Source organism: Lathamus discolor, chromosome 9 (assembly GCF_037157495.1).
Source record: "Lathamus discolor isolate bLatDis1 chromosome 9, bLatDis1.hap1, whole genome shotgun sequence".
NCBI lineage: Eukaryota > Metazoa > Chordata > Aves > Psittaciformes > Psittacidae > Lathamus > Lathamus discolor.
The window spans coordinates 12,864,809-12,884,277 of NC_088892.1; the positions used below are offsets into that span (position 1 = coordinate 12,864,809).

At 43.0% G+C, this 19,469-nt stretch overlaps 1 protein-coding gene across 5 annotated transcripts in view; it reads right to left on the reverse strand.

Annotated features, from left to right (window-relative positions):
* Nucleotides 1-19,469, reverse strand: part of NRK (Nik related kinase) — a 97,026-nt gene that overhangs the window by 50,745 nt on the left and 26,812 nt on the right. For all 5 annotated transcript variants that reach the window (XR_010614931.1, XM_065689854.1, XM_065689851.1 and 2 more), the window contains exons 3-8: nt 13,615-13,671; nt 7,674-7,799; nt 6,787-6,897; nt 5,181-5,271; nt 3,009-3,139; nt 156-210 (exon numbers count right to left, since the gene is read on the reverse strand). Coding sequence is in view for 4 of the 5 variants with exons in the window: in XM_065689854.1 (XP_065545926.1) it covers nt 156-210; nt 3,009-3,139; nt 5,181-5,271; nt 6,787-6,897; nt 7,674-7,799; nt 13,615-13,671 (571 nt within the window). In the remaining variant the exon portion in view is untranslated. The remainder of the gene's footprint in view (nt 1-155; nt 211-3,008; nt 3,140-5,180; nt 5,272-6,786; nt 6,898-7,673; nt 7,800-13,614; nt 13,672-19,469) is intronic.

Sequence of the window (19,469 nt, forward strand, 5' to 3'; positions counted from 1 at the left end):
AAAGAGTCCAGATGAAAAAAAGTAACGGATAATTTTTAAAGACACAGCCAGAACCGGAATTTTCTACATCTGTGCATTAGCCAAGGAAGAGTTATTATATCGCAGAACACATTCACAAAACACAGACATCCCCACTGTTATAGCAAATCACTTACGAGGAGCTCCTTCGGCCATTTCAATAGCAGTGATTCCCAGAGACCACAGGTCACTCTGCAGGAAAAGAAACATTGCAACTTGCAGCATTCAAGCTTTAATTTTTTCAATTTTCTTTAAAGCTTTTGATTTGGTTTGGATTTTGTGTGTTTTTTACGGTTTCCCTAGACTTCTCCTAGATCAGGTCATTTCAGTTGGAGTGACATACATTCTACACCCTCCCATTCCCTACTGAGCTTCTAGGAAACATGCTAATAGCCAGAAGCTTCCCATTTCCCATGCAGCTCTGAACAGGTGATTCATCATTCAAGCAGCCAGACCTTCTGCATTCAAAAAAACAAGAGTCAGAGCATAACAGGCACCGTTTAAATGTAAGTCTTAAATCTTTTAAAGTGTTTTCATGAGGCAGTGAGACTCAGCAGTGCTTCACCACCCTGCTCCTGGCCAAAACCAAATTCTTGGTCTTAATGCTTATTTCAGAGCAGTCACTGTGGAGTTTCTACGCTGATGAAACAGAAATTATAGTCAGGTCTTGGGGTCTGACTTATTCTGTCTATCGAGTCTCTAATTACATGTTTTGGGCACATGAAAGGAGAGCACATCTTGCAGCCATGTTGCATGTGTACATTCAGCTCAGTTACTTAAGAGTGGAGCTCCCTTTACCAGCTTGCCTGGATGCTGAGGGCCAGGTTTTGACCATGGAAGGCAAATCAGAAACCCCACCAGTGACTGCAAAAGCTTCACAGGTTTCCACTTGATTAATCATGTGCATTATTCTACTACTTTTTGTGTCTAAATGTAGTCAAATGAGAGGCACGTGACCAAACCAACTTGCAGGGCTTCTCTAAAACTCTCTTTTACAAAGGGAGCAGCACAAGACAAACCTTCAAATATTAGAAGCATATATACCATTATATGAATAGCAGTTCATGTCCAGCCTGGCACTCTAAATTTGACTTTTATCAACAGAGTCTTCTCAGTCCAGCTGCTCTGAACTGTTTTATGCAAGCTGAAAACCAGTTCACATCATGGTTTGTGGAGGGATTTAACAACAAAATCAGTAGGAATTTAATAGCTTCATGATCTTGACTCATTATTAAGTAGATGAATGAAAACCAGAAAAGTCTTTGCAGGCTATGACCACAGGTTCTGGAGACACTGGGAGAAAACAATCAGACTACAAAGAATTTTGGTTTGGAGTTTCAAAGCATGGGAGGTAGAAAGGTGAAAGGGAAGTTGACAGCAACACTCATAAAAGTTAGTGTGTAAAGATGTATTTATGCATATATATTTTTACTCATACTCCTTTTGGATTTTTTTGTTTTGACCAGCTAGAAGTTACAGAATGGCTTCCTGCTACTTTGCTCATCATATCAGCTATAAATCCCTGTACAAAAGACCGGCCCCGTGCCACCTTCTGAGTCATAGCACTGCCTGCATAAGTGCTGCCAAAAACCTCCACTGATCAGTTTAAAACTACTATCTGCAGAATCTATTCAGAACCAAACATAAATGCATGTGGATGAACTCTGATTATTACTGAAAGCAAAGAATCCTCAAGAATTAGGGGTACACGTTCCTAATGCTTGTATCATCTGAAAAGTATACGTTCTGAAAAGGAAATCAACTGGGGACAGGGAATGAAGACACGAAATTAATTTACTGAAGATTTACATGGTATGAAAAATAAAATCCAAGAACATTCTTTATTCATGACGGACATTTGCACAACATGACCTCATTCTGCCAGTGCAGCACAGAAGGTCCTAGCAAGGGAGAATCACAACCTCTGAATCACTAGAAAATGGAAGCAATAATGGGTTATCCTAATAAAGGCACAATTAGAATGAGAGGTGCAAAGTGACAACCATGACAGTACTTGAACCGAGAGAATGACTGGAGTGTCCCTCAGAAGTTGGCTGCTCAGAAGGTCATCACTAGAAAACATCCTGCGTAAGTGTAGAAAGACAAATGATAACACTGCTGGAAACACGCCAGAGGACAAAGAGTAAGTCTCTCTGAAACAGCATCAGCATGTTTTAAGATATAGGAAGAGAACCAGGAAAAGGTGCTTGATAGCTGGTTCTGGGCCCAAGTAAAAGGAAGTCATGGACATACTAGAGTGGGTGCAGCGAAGGGCCACAAAGATATTTAAGGCATTGGAGTTGGAAGGCTCTGGGCTGAGAGAGATGTAACTGTTAAGTCTGGAGAAGGGAAGGCTCAGGAGAATTTCACACATCAGTACAAATTCCTGACAGAAGGAGAGTGAAGATGACCAAGCCAAACTTCTGAGTGGCGCTGACTGAAAGGACAAGAGACTATGGGCATAAATCAAAATACAAGAAATTCTGTGCTTTCTTACCTCTACCACTCTGTGAATAACCCAAAATCATTCTGGAATGGGGAACATCTTGCAGTTACATGCACATAAATGAGTGAAGTGATACTAATTATTGCCAATTAAATCAGGTTTTGCAGCTGGGTGCAAACAGCTCTATCAGAAGACAGCAGTAACTTGTCATATTAGTATTACACTAGTTCAAGTATTCCATCCAAATTTACCTCTTCCATTCTTTTCTATGCTGACCTGCAACCTCCATATGTCAGGTTTTGTTTTGTTGATTTTTTTTCACAATTCTTGAAAGTATATTTCATATATCAAAAAATCACAAAAAAATTATTCATAATGAAACTCCACTCTTAATAAAAGCCACCATCCACATACTTCTGTTTCTCCAGTTATATCATTGTGGTTTAAAAGGAGGGAAGTTTGAACTTTCGAGATGCCGTAGTTGAGCAGCATTTCAGGATTAACTTGCACATTTTGCTGCTTCACGTAGAGTTGTAATACTTACTCTGTAATCATATGTAGAGTCTGGGTTCTCCTCACAAGCAATGACCTCAGGCGCCATCCAGTATGGTGTGCCAATAAACGTGTTTCTTCTCCCAATAGTCCTGTCCAGTTGAGCGCTTACGCCAAAATCCACTGAGAAGACAAACAGAGAAATTAATACACAGTTGTATCCATGTGGCAAAGTATTTGCTTGGTTACTGTCATACTATTTAGAATACCAAACCTTTAGGCCCCAACACATAACAAATCTGAGTTCCTCAGTACACCTTGTCCAACAGTCGAAATTTAATTGCCCTCCCACCCTCCTTTCCCCCCCCGCCCCTCTTTTTTCCAAATAAAGAGCATGCTAAATTTGCCAGGCAGGTTACAGCACACATGAATTACTCTAGGAAGACATCACAGAATAATTTATGTTTAATCTAAACAACACATTGAGTAGGACTCAATTAACTAATATCTGAAAAGAAGTACCTATGGACAAGGCAAATTTGTAGGTGTCTAGTACAGCTATTTGTGAAAGCTGGGAAAAACTATCATATCACTTCATTTTGAGGTGTTTGGAATAACTCTGTCCCTACAGTCATATGCTACTTTAGAACAAGCTGGAGAGTATACTAGTTTATTCTTAGCCTCATAATGAGAATTCTGTGGTGCTCTTTGTGCTGCAAAGGGTGTTGCGTTCAACAGGATTGTACAGCAAAATGGTTTTGTTCAATTTGCAGACAGGCCCATGCAACCAATAATTACGTGATTGTATTTTTCTTTGAATAAACCTCCAAGATACACTAATTGGATCCACTGGGCATAGCACCTGAATGCTATTCAGAGAAGACAAAATAACAGACGAAAGAAAGGACTGAAAGGAGACAGCCCTATGGTTATCATCAAGGAGATTTTCTCACTTACCTCACTGCAGATCATCTGCAAAACACAACTATTTGTACTATTATAATTTAATGTGCCCGTTCAGTAAACCTGCTCCAACAGTTAGAGCTGACTTGGAATTATCATGCATTCTGTGTTTCCGATGGGAAGTGTGCATAATTACACTGGAGCAGAACTGGGCTGAGGACCTCTTGGGTTTCTAGCTTCTTTTACACACACAGGCTAAATCTCTCTGGAAACAAGCTTTTTTTCTTTTTTTTTCTTTATTGTTGTACTTAGTAAACCTGTTTCATCTCTACCCAGAGACAGAAAGACCTAACTTTCTTGTCTATCACGTGAAGAATGGTACTATAAAAGACCAAACACACACAAACCTCCAAGCCCCATCTTCCCAGTTTTAAGAGGGAACAGTTGAAAACTACTACATATCTTTCAGAGACTACTAGCAAAATCCTGCCTTCATTTAATACAATAGCAAAACTCCCTTTGACTTCAATGAAGAATTTCATCATAAGGTTAAATCATACTGAGATTTAAAGTAACCATTTTTTCTTGCTCCAGCCAAACATCCTACCCCCACCCACAGGCCATGTTTATTATTTTTGTTCTCCAACTCTACAGTGAATTCTTCTAATTAAAGAGACAGGAAACATGAAGATCATCCCAAATGAGAGAATTGCTCTCCTTGAGATTGCTCCTTTAAATCACTGCCACTCATTCTCTGTGATGTTTTCCCAAAACATCAAAGGCATCCCCTCCTCAAAAGAGACATGTACTTGAGTTTAAGCTGTCCACACTGACATGTCACAGCTAGAAAAGGAAATGAGCAAACTCACCAACATTTTTGAAAGATTACTATTAGTAAGAGCTACTCCTCAGTGGTAGCCCTCACATATGAGTAATCTCACCTATTGTCAATTTATGAAAACCTCTAAGACCACTTCCCTTAGAGAAATGGATTAGCATAAATTATTCCCCTAACTTTTTTATTCTGGAAGTCTCTGCACACCGGGATATGCTGTGAAGTCCTGATGGTACTGTGACTTACTAGACAGGTTCTGTGTTTGACTGCCCAGAAGTAGCTGTACTCCCCACAGGGTGAGAATGACATCCTTGCAGTGCACGTGACACTTTCAGTTCTTTCTACATGACAGACACCTTATAAATACGAGCATTAATGCTACTTGACATATTTGTTGCTCTTACGTTACCGAGGTTCTTTCCAAAACAAGATGAAAAACCTAAAAATTTACAAACAGGTTTCTAGCACACACTTACGGAAACTTACCCAGTTTTACTTCTGCATTTTCTGTGAGAAGGACGTTCTGTCCTTTAATATCTCGATGGATGACATGGTGAGCATGAAGATGTGCCAAGCCCTAAAGGAAAAACAGACTTTCCTTATTTTATTTCCTCTCATTGACATTGTTGCCTTTTTACACTTTTGTCAGACTTTATTCATAGAGAAAGTCCTTCAGATGTTATTTGCAACATGAAGACACCAGTTTCAAGGAGGAGAGAGGACAGCAACCTCAAGTTTGATTGTCTTCTTTAGTCACAGGCCTGACAGTAGCTGAGCATGTCTGAAGTCAAGTGTGAAGAGAACAAGCTACCAATATTTTAAACTTCTGCCTCAGAATCAAGGGTTGCTTCTGTATCATGTGTTAAAAACAAACAAAAGAGCAAAAGAGCAACACAGAATGCTCTGTATGAAAACCATAAACAGCAGCTGTCTGGCCAAGTGGCTTGAATTCTGCATTCAGCAAGACTGTATTCAATGGTAAATGGACCACAGAAAGTTCAAAATCCCTCTTTTTGAATGCAGCGAGTATTGTTTTCAGTCAGTTAATATTTGATGAGTGTAAACCAAATGTTTTTAACATCAGTTGCTTTAATACAGATATTATAGCCACAAAATGACGAGCAACCTGACCAGAACATTAAGGTTTTTATTTCCTTTGCAGAAGCTCTCCCTATGCTTTCCAGCTATAGTTACATTAATCTACATTCTAATGCCAAATCCTTGTAAGATTCCCAATGTTCTCTACTGAGCATGCTTCTCAGAAGCTCTGCTCCAGAAGCAAGACTGACCCCTATTCAAGCATTACTTTGGCATGCCATTTGAATTTCAGCTCCCAGAATACACATATATTTTACCATTATTTAGAAAAGAAATAAAACTCCACTACAAGGAAGATGGATCAGTAACTCTGTAATGGGTTTTGAATTCAGAATGACAGGTTCCAGCAGCATTTTTTTTCCAGTCTAGTTCACTAGATTACACTTGGGAATTGTTTTATCCTCTGTAGCTTCCAGGACAAAACAAAACAAAAATATAAAAGAAAAAAAACATACACTTGCATAGAATGAAATACAGCCCCAAGAACTGCCTTGGGGAATATTGCCCCAGCAGGGCCACCTTTAAGATTCTGGAATGCTGTTTAGTCAACATTGCTTTTAATAGTGTGGAAAAGAAGACCCTGAGTGTGCGAAGGTAAAGGAACTAGGAACAGAAAGATCTTAAAGATCTTACACAGCATGAACAGCTGAAGCAATGCTCTGTACAATCTCCTGATGTGGAGGACAGACTTACTGAAAACAGAAAACTTTTCTAGATGCATGGAATCTGGACTTTCAGAAGATGGCCACTTGCCACAGGAAACAGGAATTTTCTGAGCTTCGTGCAGAAAATGGGGTTAACTACAATAATATGGGATGCCAAGCAGCCATCATGCTGGCTTTTCAGGCTCTTCTGAACTCAAGGACCACAGCCCATGAGCCCCATGGATCAAAACCTTTAAGCAGTAAAGCTCACTAGTGACCTACGTTAGCAACCAAAGGCTTGGAAAGGCCTTTTTGTTGCAAATGAGCAAAGCTCAGTTGGTGCAACTCACCCTGAGAACCTCTCTGCAGATGTACGCAATCCAGTCTTCCTTGAAACAGTTCCCTTTTGTCTTCTTGACCAGGTCAGTGACAGAGCCCGCGCCACAGTACTCCATCACCAACTGCAGAAAGACAAACCTAATACACCTTTACCAGAGCACTGACAGGGTGCCAGCACAGAAACCATGTGCAAACATCCGCCCCACCACAATCAAGGTGTGGCAAGCTACACGCGACCTTCCCAGATGCCAAGTGACATAAAATCTCATTTCCTGAATCACACACATCACTGAGTAAATAAAAAGCCTCAGCAGTGCTCCCTCCTATTGTAGGTTATAGGTACTTTTATTTTCTTCAGAAACTTCACAATCAGAAGCCCATGAGCTAACAGCACTGAGCAACATGGGAATGTGTCCAACATCTGAAATGTCTCATTTTGCTGCAGAGCTTCAAAAATCTTGTGGCCAAAAAAACTTGAGGATTCGCTTTTCTTCTCTGCTTTATTACCAGTTCCTCTGTTCCCTTTTTATTTTCCAACTGAAGAAAGGAGAGGAAAGTAATAAGCAAAAGGAGAGGGGGGATGAGGACAAGCTCTTTTGCACTTTCATTAAAAATAAACAAATCACAGAAACATTTAATTTGAAGAAAGAAAAAAAAACAAACAGCTCAAGCAACAAATCAGAATGACAGCGTAAGTCACAACTATCTTTATGTCCATCCTCAAAGGAAAACATAGTGGGTGGAAGATGTCTTGGGAGGAGCAATTTTTCTTCTTTTACACTATTCTTCAGAACAATGACTTCAGAGTTTCACTGAGACAGAGCCCCAGCCAAGCATGCTGGAGCACTAAAGAAAGGAGCTGTAAATCTCATGAACAGAAATGACACTAAACGCTTACCCAGAGCTGATCATCTTGGCCTGCAGGACTTTTCTTTACAAATGCACCATAATATGTAGCAATATTCCGGTGATGGGAGTACTTTTTCAGCATATTTATCTCCAGCTTGATTTCCTCCTCTTCATTCTGTAGCAAAAGAGAGCAGAAGGCTCTTTTAGGTGGCCAGAGATCACTGAGCTCCAGGGCTGCCCAGAGTTGCAGAGCCACCTGTGTCTTTGGAGGCTTCCAACACGCAGCTGGAACCAGCTCTGAGCAATCTGGTTTGGTCCCATGGCTAACCCTGCTTTGAGCAGGAGATTGGACCAGAGACCCTCTGAGGCTCCCTCCAACCTGAGTTATCCTGTGATTATGAGACTGCAACTGAAGGACAGGCCCAAACTGATGAATGAATCACCCTGATCCATAGGGTTAAATAATGAATTGCTAAGGTTTGACCTAACGAATTAAAACCATCCCCACTGGGGTATAACAATCGCACACTGTCTCCTCAGGGGGCTTAGATAGGACCTATTACTCCCCATTTGTGGTTTCTGTATGTAGTAATTTAGTCTTAGAGAAATTAACCAGATTCAAACTAAAGTATTCCTAACACTCCATTATTAAACACTTGGAAAAGCAGTTAGTGAACACATCAGCCGATTTGTCTTTCCACTCCTGTGGAGGGTCTTGCTGGGAGGAAACCAAAGCCAAAAAGGAGGCGACCCACCACAAATGAAACTCCACAGCCAGCACAGGGTTAGGATCTGCTCCTTCCTTACAGCTGTGACACTACCCAATCTGGACAATCAGGGTTTTCCCTGATTCCTAACATCATGCCACCAGTTAAGTCTCTGGCATGCTGGGGGCTAGCACACCGCCAGACATCTCCTTCCAGGCACTAGCTAGCCCTGCTTTCCCACTGTCTTTGTTTCAGTCTCTTCAGGGCTGATGTTCTCTTCTACCCAGCACGGCACTGTGCAATAATTATGTCAGAGGAAATACCCTTTTCTCAGGAAGAACTGCTTGATCTGAAGAGGTCCTCCCAGACATAGCCTATTTGCTATGCTGCCACCAGTAAAAGGGTGCACAATACCTGGTGAAACACACACAGATTCTGCTGTCTCATTTGCTTTAATAGCAAATGAGCAGTGCTGCAAGATGTCCTTGTGTAGTCAAAAGGAGTATGACAAAGTTGAAAATGAATTCACCTTGCTGCGAAACATCCCAGTCAGCACTTACCAGCTGAAGGGAAAAACAGAGACAGCAAGAACAGCTCAGCCCCACAGGACAGTTTTCTGCACTTTCCATTATTTTCCAGTAGCTTTGCCATCGAGGTATTCCTTTAACCATCACAACAGACTCGTACAAAACCAGCTGCATAGTCCTTTTTACCTGCAGCAGAACATTAAGGCCTGAAAGGCAGAAGCCAAATTCCCTCAAGCATATGCATATGATGCGTCTTAAATAAGACCATACAAAAACCATTCTGACCAGAACAGAAGGGACCAGTGAGTTTTCCCCAGGTAACACCAATCCACAGGAGACATGTTACCGGACTAAGGCCTCATTGTCTTAAGCTTTAGGAAACGGGAAAGGTAAAAAGACTCCATTTGAAGCAAAACGAGCTATTTCAGGTTTCAGAACAGCCCCTTTGTTGAACATAGGCTCTACAGCTGCACACATCCACTAGATATTTCACTTTTGTTTGCAGTTGAGGAGAACGAAGGACCCTTAACTCTTGGCTTGATACAGCCCTGGATATTGTTTGACTTAGAGAGGGTAAGAAGGAGCCTGATGCAGCACCTGGAGTGTCCAAGAGAAAAGAGAGCCGACTCCCAGACAGCATGCAGAAAATCCTTCACAAGCAAGATCCCATTTCTCTCTGCACAGGTCCAGGGCATAATCAAAAGGGAGATGATGTAAGGGGTAACGGGTTAAAGCTTAAACAGGGGAAGTTTAGATTGGATATAAGGAGGAAATTCTTTCCTGTTAGGGTGGTGAGGCACTGGAATCGGTTGCCCAGGGGGGTTGTGAGTGCTCCATCCCCGGCAGTGCTCAAGGCCAGGTTGGATGAAGCCTTGGGTGGGATGGTTTAGTGTGAGGTGTCCCTGCCCATGGCAGGGGGGTTGGAACTGGATGATCTTGAGGTCCTTTCCAACCCTAACTATTCTATGATTCTGTGATTCTATGATTGACTCTATGAGAGCTTGTGCTGATGCTTTCTGTGTGGGAAAACAAGGCTCTAGTCCCTTCAGGACCCCAGATAGCGCACATGAAAGGGTGGAAACACCTTTCATGAGGAGAAGGAGGCAAAGAGTAAGGACATGGGAAGCAACATCCTGGACCTGACCAAAAGAGTCCTGTCACCGATATGAGTTTCTGGCGTCCCTCCAGCATCCTGCCCACTCCTTCTGCTAGGGCAACCATCTATGCGGAGGGGCAATGTTCATCTTTGGTAAACGCCTTCCCCCAGATTACTTAACATCTCTTCAGATCTTAAGATTTTGGGGTTTTTCTTTACTCTGCCCACCCACAGGAACTTTGCAGGCCTGACTGAAAACCTTTCCTGCTTTGCCCTCAGCACCAGCCTGCAGCTTTCAGAGTTCCCCTTGGGGAGCTGGCAGATTTCAACCACTTCCTCATAGCTGTTGCCTCTTTTTCAGCTCTTATTCCTTTGCCCAGTTATTTTACTGGATGTTGGAATTGTGCTGGCATAGCTCTTATCCGAGTACTTTCTATTACTTGGCAATCTTGCATCCATGTTTTTAAAACAAAGATAAGCATGTGCCTGTTTGTGAACACTGCTGGAATACCAGGTAGGCTCCTCCACATGCGCTGCCAAGAGCAGAGTAGCTGCACATGTATAATGCTCCTTTACCATTACCTGCAAGATGATCTAATTGCTGCTTTATCTCGTGTCCTTATCTATTTACCCAGGAGGCTGCCACCTGCTCCCTTCCTGCACCTGCCTCTTCTTCCCTTGCCCATCCTTGCCTATAGAGGCAGTTAGCTGTGTTCACACACTGCTGTATGATGCCCAGATACAGCATGAGTGCCTTGGGAAGACACTGCTCAGACTGGTCAGGGCCCTTCCCTGCTGAGCCCCACCACTGCTGAGCAGAAACCCTCTAAGCCAAACACTTGCATCCTCCAAAGACAAGAGATGTGACTTCAAATACCAATCAGTCTGTAAGGTAAAGGGCTATACAAGAGAGCAAGTGGGCAAAAAGTACTCTGTCTGCCCAGTGCTTGAATGAGTTTTGAAAAAACCTCTCTATTTTACATGGAGAAACCGAGACAGAAGAGTAAATGCGAGCCGTTCTGTCCCATGGGCCAAGAACTGAACCTGGACTTGCTAAGTCTCAGTACTACATACATCCTTCAAGCAGGGTGACTGGAGACACAAGCACCCTCGACTTTTCAGTGCACGTGCTCAGGACACCCCCTCTTGTCAGTGTTACCATCAGCCACATCTCCCTGGGGCCCAGAAGTCTGTTCATAAATCATGTGCTTTAAGAAAAGGAAACAAGCTCACAGATGTGCAGGTGCAAAAAGCTGTTTGCTTTCACAAACCAACGCATTTCTGGGCACAGATGGCTGCATGCACAAAGATGACAGGTTCATGATCAAAGACTGGTTTTGAAGGTGTGGCCTATTGGCAACGACCTTAAGAAGCTAGAAAGCACATGCCTCTGACCTCAAATGGAAACAAGATCATTAGCTGACAAACACTTCGCCAAGAGACCCCGTAGTACTAGGGCAGTTCTAATGATAATTTTCTCATTTAAGTGTTATTCTGGTATGTGGAAAGACTGAACACAAGGACAGAGAGAGAATGACCTGCTGTAGAACAGCTCTTTGATCACCTGCACCAACAGCTGAAGAGAAAAGCAGCAAGAATCCAACCTCTTTGTAAGCACTGTCTTTGCTTGGCACCATCAGAGAACAGGAAGCAGTACCTATGTGGAGAGGCACGTGAGCATACATTGACTCCAGCTCCCCTTCAACCATTTCAAAGTGCTCCCCACTCTCCCTGTAGCACCACATGGCAGCACTTCCTGACAGATGTCCAGAAGATCCTGCAATGACCACAGCAACCTGCTGCTGCTCTTAGGAAACCAGCGCAGGGCTGCAGCTTATGACAGTGAAGAGCAAGTTTGCTTAGAAGCATAGAAGCATAGAATCATAGAATCATAGAATAGTTAGCTCTCAGTGTGCCCCAGATCTTTGAGCTGAACAATCACAGCTGGAGCTGATCAGGAAATTTCTGACCAAATGATTTCTTGCTGAAAGAAAAATTGGTGAAACAAAATCTTTTGGCAGAAATGTACCAGTTATGATGAAATGTTTTAGCTGAAAGACTTCTTAATTTGGATTTTCTAGTGATGAAAGAATGATGCTGGGGGAGAAAAAACCACTGTGGACTATTCAAGTAGCAAGAAAGGAGCGCAGACCCTTAGCATACGAGACACCCTTGTTCAATCCCATCCTCTGCCCACAAGTGTCGTCTTTGGCCAGCCCTCCCGCACTGTTGGCTGACCCAGCAAAGCATGAAAGCAGTCCACACAGAACCTCTGATCGCTTCTGAGCCTGTGCCAGGGTCTGTCCTGTCAGCTCCGCCGCCAAAGCGTGCAGGTGCTCTGATCTCAAGAATCTGTATGACTCAAACCCCACCTCCTCACCTCCTAAAATCCAGCAGCCTCCTGTTTGGTAAATGCCATTTTTAAAAGCCAAAGCACCTGCTGATACATGTACCAGCAGAGCTGAACGCAAAAATCCCACCAACCTCATGTAGCACTCATTTAAAAAATGCATCCCCTGCACAGAGAAGAGCAAACCTGGCGATGCAACTACACGTGTATTTGACAAAGTAGCAGCCACAGCCAAACCAGCCCTTAGACATGCTTTGCCAAAGCACTGCAGTAGGCCTTTAAGTACAAATAACCAATGTCCAGTTCAGACCACTTCCTGTTCAGGACTGGATTCCTACACCAGAAAGAACTGTCCTGGACTGCTCTACTTGCAAAGGCCCACACAGCCATCAACTTGTTCTGCTGTCTTCCAAGACAATCAAAAGACATACAGAAAAATGCCGGCAAGGCTTACTTGTGCTCGTCCAAAACAGCACGTATAGATGCACCACTGGCAGACTTGGCCATGGTTTTTATTTCAGAGCACTGCAAGAGGAGTAACTTTATCCTGGAGTTTGGTACTCCATACCTACATTGCCAGAGTGACAGAATGGTCTTCAGTGAGACTAGCTGCATTGTAGAAAACCACAGACTTCCAGTAAATGTGAGAACAGGATGCAGGGAGTGCCCCAACTTTTCTGGGCTTCAAACGTCTCAAGGAACAAACTGCTTCACTACTGGCTGCGCTCTTAAAGGAAGAAACAAAAATCGATACTTGGCAACTTCTTCAACATCCTGCTCCAGCACTGACACTACTTTTAAATGTGAGCAGCGACAGTGCCAATTAAACTGTCTCATCCTCTCATCTGTCAAATAACAATAAAAAAAGTGCTACTTTTACATTTTTAACATGTTCCTGCTTGCTAGCTGTCAGGGTAGCTGCTCTGAGGAATGGGTGGCACGCAAGGGGAGAGGATGTGATGAAACACAGCAGGGGCAGTGCAGAGTTACAGGAAATCTTTTACTTGCTATCTCTGGAAACAGATGAACAACCAGAAATACGCTGGAAGAGAGTTCTCTTTGCTATTATAGACCATCAAAATACACAGCAATGCATTCCCCTATTGCTTTGCCATCAGTGGTCAGGTACAGTTGAAAAATTTGGTTGTATTACCACCTCTCGGTACTTTACAAAACACAAACTGGTGCTCAGAAACCATAATTTATACCATTAGATCATCTTTAATAAGCTATCCACCTTCTCACGAGCTGATTATTTATTTTTCCTTATACCTTGATGACAACTTTTTTATTACTGGATTTGCACTCACCTCAGTAACATTCATCACTTTGATTGCTGCTAGCTGCCCAGTCTTCACATGGCGACCCTGTTAAAACAACAAAAGCCTGTAAGTAAAACATGTATGCAAATTATGTATACAGTGACAAATTAAGCATGTAACAGCTCAGCTGCAGTACTTCCTTTCAATCACGTCTCAACAACCTTTCAGTGATACAAAACCACCAAAGTGAAGTTGGGTGATCTATATCTTTACCATGCTCTAAAGCTATCCTTTGCAGGGTTGAACTTCCCCCTTTAGCACAAAGCAAGCAGCAATGCTGGGAGATCTCTGCTGTCAGAGCACAACATGGCATGAGTTTATGGGTCTCCATCTAACTCCTGTTCAACAGATGCTGCCACCTCTCAAGCCTCCTCTTCTAGGATGTCACAGCCCAGTCCCAGGAAGACCCAACCAGAACAACCTTGTCCTGCAACCCAGGGCTGCTGTGTGCTGGGGAAGCAAGGTGCTGGGTAGCTGGTACTGTCCCTGCCTTCCCATCCTACATGTTGTGGCTCACCACAGGGTAGAGAGAAAGCTGGGTTTCAGTACATCAATCTGGCAGCCTGTCTGTGGCTGCCAAGAACCTTTGAGCTGTATGGACTGTTTTTATAAAAGAGGGGAAATAAAAAATAAATGTGAAGCCTTTTTTAAATGCTTAGCTTTCAGAATTCTCACTGCGGCTAAGTTAACTGTATCTCATCTCCCAAAAAAAGCATGCAGAGGCTTTGTATTCTCAAATGTAATCTTCTGTGGTGGTGGTGGTGAAGAACGCTCACAGGGCTTTGACTGCCTGCGTGCCTACGTCCATACACACTTCATTAGTGAAATGCCCACACCCTATGGGCATTATTAAGCAACAGATAATAATTTTAGAGTAGGTAAGTGGGTAGTTTTTTAAAAACACAGCTAGGAAAAGGAAGGTAATAGAAGATGAAGCTATTAAAAGAGTAAACTTCATACAGAGACTGTCAAAATGTGATTCACAAGAATGTATGTTAGAAACACAACCAGGAATCTTGCTGTAAATTGGAGTTTCATGGCTTGGTTAGATCAAGTTGCTCAAGAGATGCAGTCTTTTGCCATGATAACCCCCATTAATCTCATACTGGAGGGTAGTATCAAAAAATTGGTATGAACAGTCTGGTTGGCTACCCATACTAATTCCTCACTTCCATCAAATGTTCGGAAATGGGTTTGAAGCTTTGAGACTGCAGTTTTATTCCCGAAATAGTAGTGCTTGCAAAGCTGTACATTGAAATAACTGACATCAGTTAAGTAAGCCATAGGAAATCAGGAAATCAAGTATGAAATGCTGAAGTTTGCAGACAACATGATTTGCAGGTGCAATTTACACCTGCAAAATTAAAAGCTGTGTTATGTCATTTTAAAACCCAGGTTCTATCTGCACAAAACTGCTTACGAGTGTTATTTCTAAGACTAAGCAATTTTGCATCAATGAAAAATGATTCCTCATTCTCAGGCGATATGTCACAGTCATGTTTTCTTTTACACAAAATTAAATCCTGCTGAGGTTTTGTATATTTGTAAGTGTCCTCTTTCTGTGGAAACACTCCTGGGATTGTAAAGCTCTTTCTCACAAACTAGAATGATAGGATTCAGACATTGTCACAGACCTCAGGAGGAAGACAAATGACACACACACTCCCCAGGCCCGTGACACATGACCATGGCCAAGTGCAGCTGGGAAGTGGTGAGTGCCAGTGCTTGGTCAGCATCCATCCAGTTGACGTCAATCCCGGTTAGCAAGCTTCCTCTGCACAGCCACAGCTCCTTTGTTGGAGGCCATTGTTTGCAAATGTTTCCAGGCATTGAATGTCTTGGCAATATAGTGAGAGAGGGCCTTCCACAAAATACAGTTACATTAGACATGCTGGCACCCTGACATACCTCCAGAGCTTGTCTGGAGTCAAGTACACTGATGCTTCCATGTCTCTGACCACCACACTTAGCAGGCAACCAACCCATCGAAACGATGAGTCTCTTCTGTGCTGCAGAGTATGTCATCAAGAATCAACACTGATTTTCATAATTACAGTGAAGCATGGAGATATGCTTCTTTACTGAAAAACTAAATCCATCAATATGAGGCTACCATTGCATTTGGTATTGAATATTCATCAGAATAAGGACACAACAAAGGCTTGACATTCAGTTTTGACTTCAGAGCATGATACCTGGTCAAACTGTCCCTCTGTATAACAGACATCTGTTATTTTACAGACAAGGTTATTGCCACTGCATGCAAACCTGCTGCTCTCACTCACTTTTACCATTATAAATGAGAATACTAAATCCCCCCCAAAGGATTTGGAAAATTAGCAAAGAAAAACAGCAAGTCCTTTTGTTTTGTGCAAAGGTGAACATGACCCACAACAAATGTCCCCCCATTAACTGAGATTCACAACGCAATCCTGCTCCTGCCTTCCTAAAAGCTCACATCTCTGCAACTGTGATGACTGCTGGATGAGAGTAGCTTAGGCTGTGCAGAGAGGGTAGGATCACACCCTGTGCCTTATCTTAATGCCTCATCATCCTCACACTATGCAAGGTTACTGCTAGCCTGAGGGAAACACACAGGGCTGCAGCCAACCATCCCTGCTCACCTGCAATAAATGCTGACTGGGTAAAGCAGCCTTCACAAGGCAGCAAATACTGTTAACTACATGCACTTCACACCCTTATGTTCTTTCAGACTCCTTATCCTGGAACAAAACAGAGAGCAGCTCAATCCACCAGAGACTCTGAACCCTTCTCAAGAGGCAGAAAGAAAAGGAGCAGTAAAAACTCACTCCTGGTTGCTCTAACTCTCAACTCTATTTTCAACAACTGTTATCAAATCTTTTGAAAAGTCTTCCACGTTTCCTGGTTGCATTAGGCTGAAGAACCTCACCTTCACCCACCAGCACAACTTTGTGCAAGGTAATGCAGAGGGCTGCAGATTAACCTCATGGAAAGGTGTAAACATACCTATATATTTACATCTGCCTTTCATCAATTATCTAAAAGGGATGAATTAATTTAAAAGTGTGTATGAAAAAGCATCTTGGAGATTGTATTGACACCTGTGTACCTGTACAAAAACATTTTCATCATAACATAGTGATTTTACTACCATCTTGGCAGATTTACTTTTTATTAAAGTTGCGCATTTTCCCAAAGTAAAGGATTCACTGTTATCACATGGAAATAGGTGTCAGGAGTCTCTGCACCTGCTAATGTGTGCCACAAGCAATGATGCAGACTTGCACAGCACACACCATCATTTCTGCTTGCCTCTGACATCATCCAAATGACACAAAATAAAACTTCTCCTTTCAATACTGCCAAAGGAAAAGGTTCAGTCAGTGGAGGCAAAATAACCAGAGAAGCCTGGGGGCATCCTAAATATTATTCCTTCTCCTCCCCACAACTTCACAATCTCTTCAGTTACAAGAAAAAATGGGCTGAAGCAAGGCCCCCCAACAGCTGACCCAAACACCAGCAATCCCTGTAAGTAATGGCTGCACACTGGCACCCTACTGAACCTCCCCCCCAAAAAGTGAGTGTGCTACAGCAAGACTCCACACTAAAAGGGATGAAGCCTTCAGAGGACATGTGTGTTCACATGGAGAACAACTATTAAAGCCTGTGCAGCTGATCTCAGCAGGGTAATGTGTTCCACATTACACTTGCTTTAATGCACAGTCTGTGACTGTGCTGGCAGCTCAGAACAACAACAAAAAACCCCACAACCCTCTTCACACAAACCTTTTCAAACTGCTTTGAGTTCATTTTCCTTGACATCTCTAAAAGCAGCAAACATCCTGAAGCCAGCCCTGGGCTTTCTGGTAACACACTGAGACTAGTGCTCAAGTAAGGGAAGGTTTCAAGGGCCCAGCCCTTATGTTTTTCATTTATCAATAAATCTCAGTGGTTAGCCAGAGTTCATGGGAACTCACACATTGCTCCTTCTACTGAAGTCACCAAGCTGAGCATGACTGAACTGTTTTGAAAAAGGTGGTGTTTTGGTTTCCCTAGGAGCAACTGGCTGTTTTAACTGTTTCCAAACCAATGAGATCAACAGATTCACTTACTTCCAGTGATAAGACACACAGAAGTTCAACCTTTGTGATTTAATTCAAAATGGAAGGAAGAACAAGGGGCATTGCCCTCCAAGCCCTCTGTGCAATCCACTGTTGCCCATCCTCTCTGGATTCAAGATTGTCTGTTGTACGTTTCCTCAGAAACTGAGCAGAGGGCAGGAACAGGCCTTGGGCCCATTTCCCTAATAAAAGGTTTTATCTTTCACCTAAATTCTCAGTTTAAGAGCAGATTTCAACTCTGGAGAATGTGGCCAAAACATCCAACAGCCATCTGCGAGTCACCCATATTCCTACCCAAGAGCATAGCATTAAATGCTACCAAGCTCATACAGAGCCTAGACAAAAACAATTCTGAACCTCAATGACTTTCTAAAATTGAAGTTCCTGCCTACATTTTGATGAGGTATCCAAGTTGGAATTCTCCCATTAGCTTTGAGTCCAGCTAAATTCCTCATTTCCTCCAGAAAGTATTTCTGCATAAGGATTCTGCTGCAGTTGCCAGTTAGTCACTACAGTAACATCCAGCAAACCTGGGGCCAGCATACAGATCCTTCAAACCTCCATCATGCTCATCGCAGCCACATTTATAGAAGATGCTTAACAGCAAAAATCTAGTTTTGGTGAGCTGCAACCCCGCTTTATCTCTGCAAGGAGACTGACATGGAATAGGACAGACCACCCAGTGTAATTTCTATTGGATGTGTATTCACCTTGTTAGCTCAGCTAGATAGAGGAACTGCTTATCTACGCCCTCTACGAGGGCTAAGATGTATTTTTCTATCTACATCAAACAAGAGTATCAGCAGTAGCAGTCAAGAGATTAGCTGATAAAGCGGCTTTACATGAGTTAAGTGTATTTACAGAATGATGCATTCACACACAACACCTTTTCCTGGTAGGTGCAAACGAAAACTTGGGGCAGTCCCTGGCTTGGGCCACAATTATAGCCATAGACCCAAGGTCCCAATGACACATGCCTGAAATTGTAAGGTCACATGCAGAGAGCTTGGTTTTACAGCTTCCTTCCCAGATCCTTCACAGACCTCTCTTCCTAAGGGTAGCAAACAGCTCCCATCAGCTTCTCTCCCCACTTACATTCTGACAGATTCGAAATGCACAACTGCAAGTCCAGACAACACAAGCCAGCTGTCCTGTTCCAGTGCTGCACACCATGCCAAGGCAGCCCACGGCATTCCCATCACACACTTCCTTTTTGGCAAGACGCGCTCATTAATGTCCACGTGTTTCTAGGTCTGCCTGAAGAAGCTGTCCCCATTTAACCGCAGCAGGAAAAAGTGCACTTGAAGGGCAGGGGCTGCCTGCTGCAGCATAGCAAGGCAGAAAGAAGCTGGTAGCTTTGACTATGCAGAAGTCCTAACTATGTCCATGTCCTGTCTGTAACCACAAGCACAACCCCACTTCTCTCTCCCTTAAAAAGCAGCATTTTTGGTGAGGCTGTGAAGTGCCTATGTGCTGAGATACCTCCCAGATGCCAGAAGCCTTGGACACTGGTCAGTCTGCATCTTTGTGACCACTGGGAGGGCGATTTAACATCAAACACACTCTGCCATCAGGCACACAGATGTGCAGTGCACTTAGGCTGTGCACAGACACAAATAGCTCACAACATCTGCACAAGGCTGTGGGACTCCTGGGTGACCCTTCACAGCGCTGCCTGCCTGTATAATCCAGACAACTGGTACATACCACAAACTTAACTCTTGGGACCGTCTCTGGATA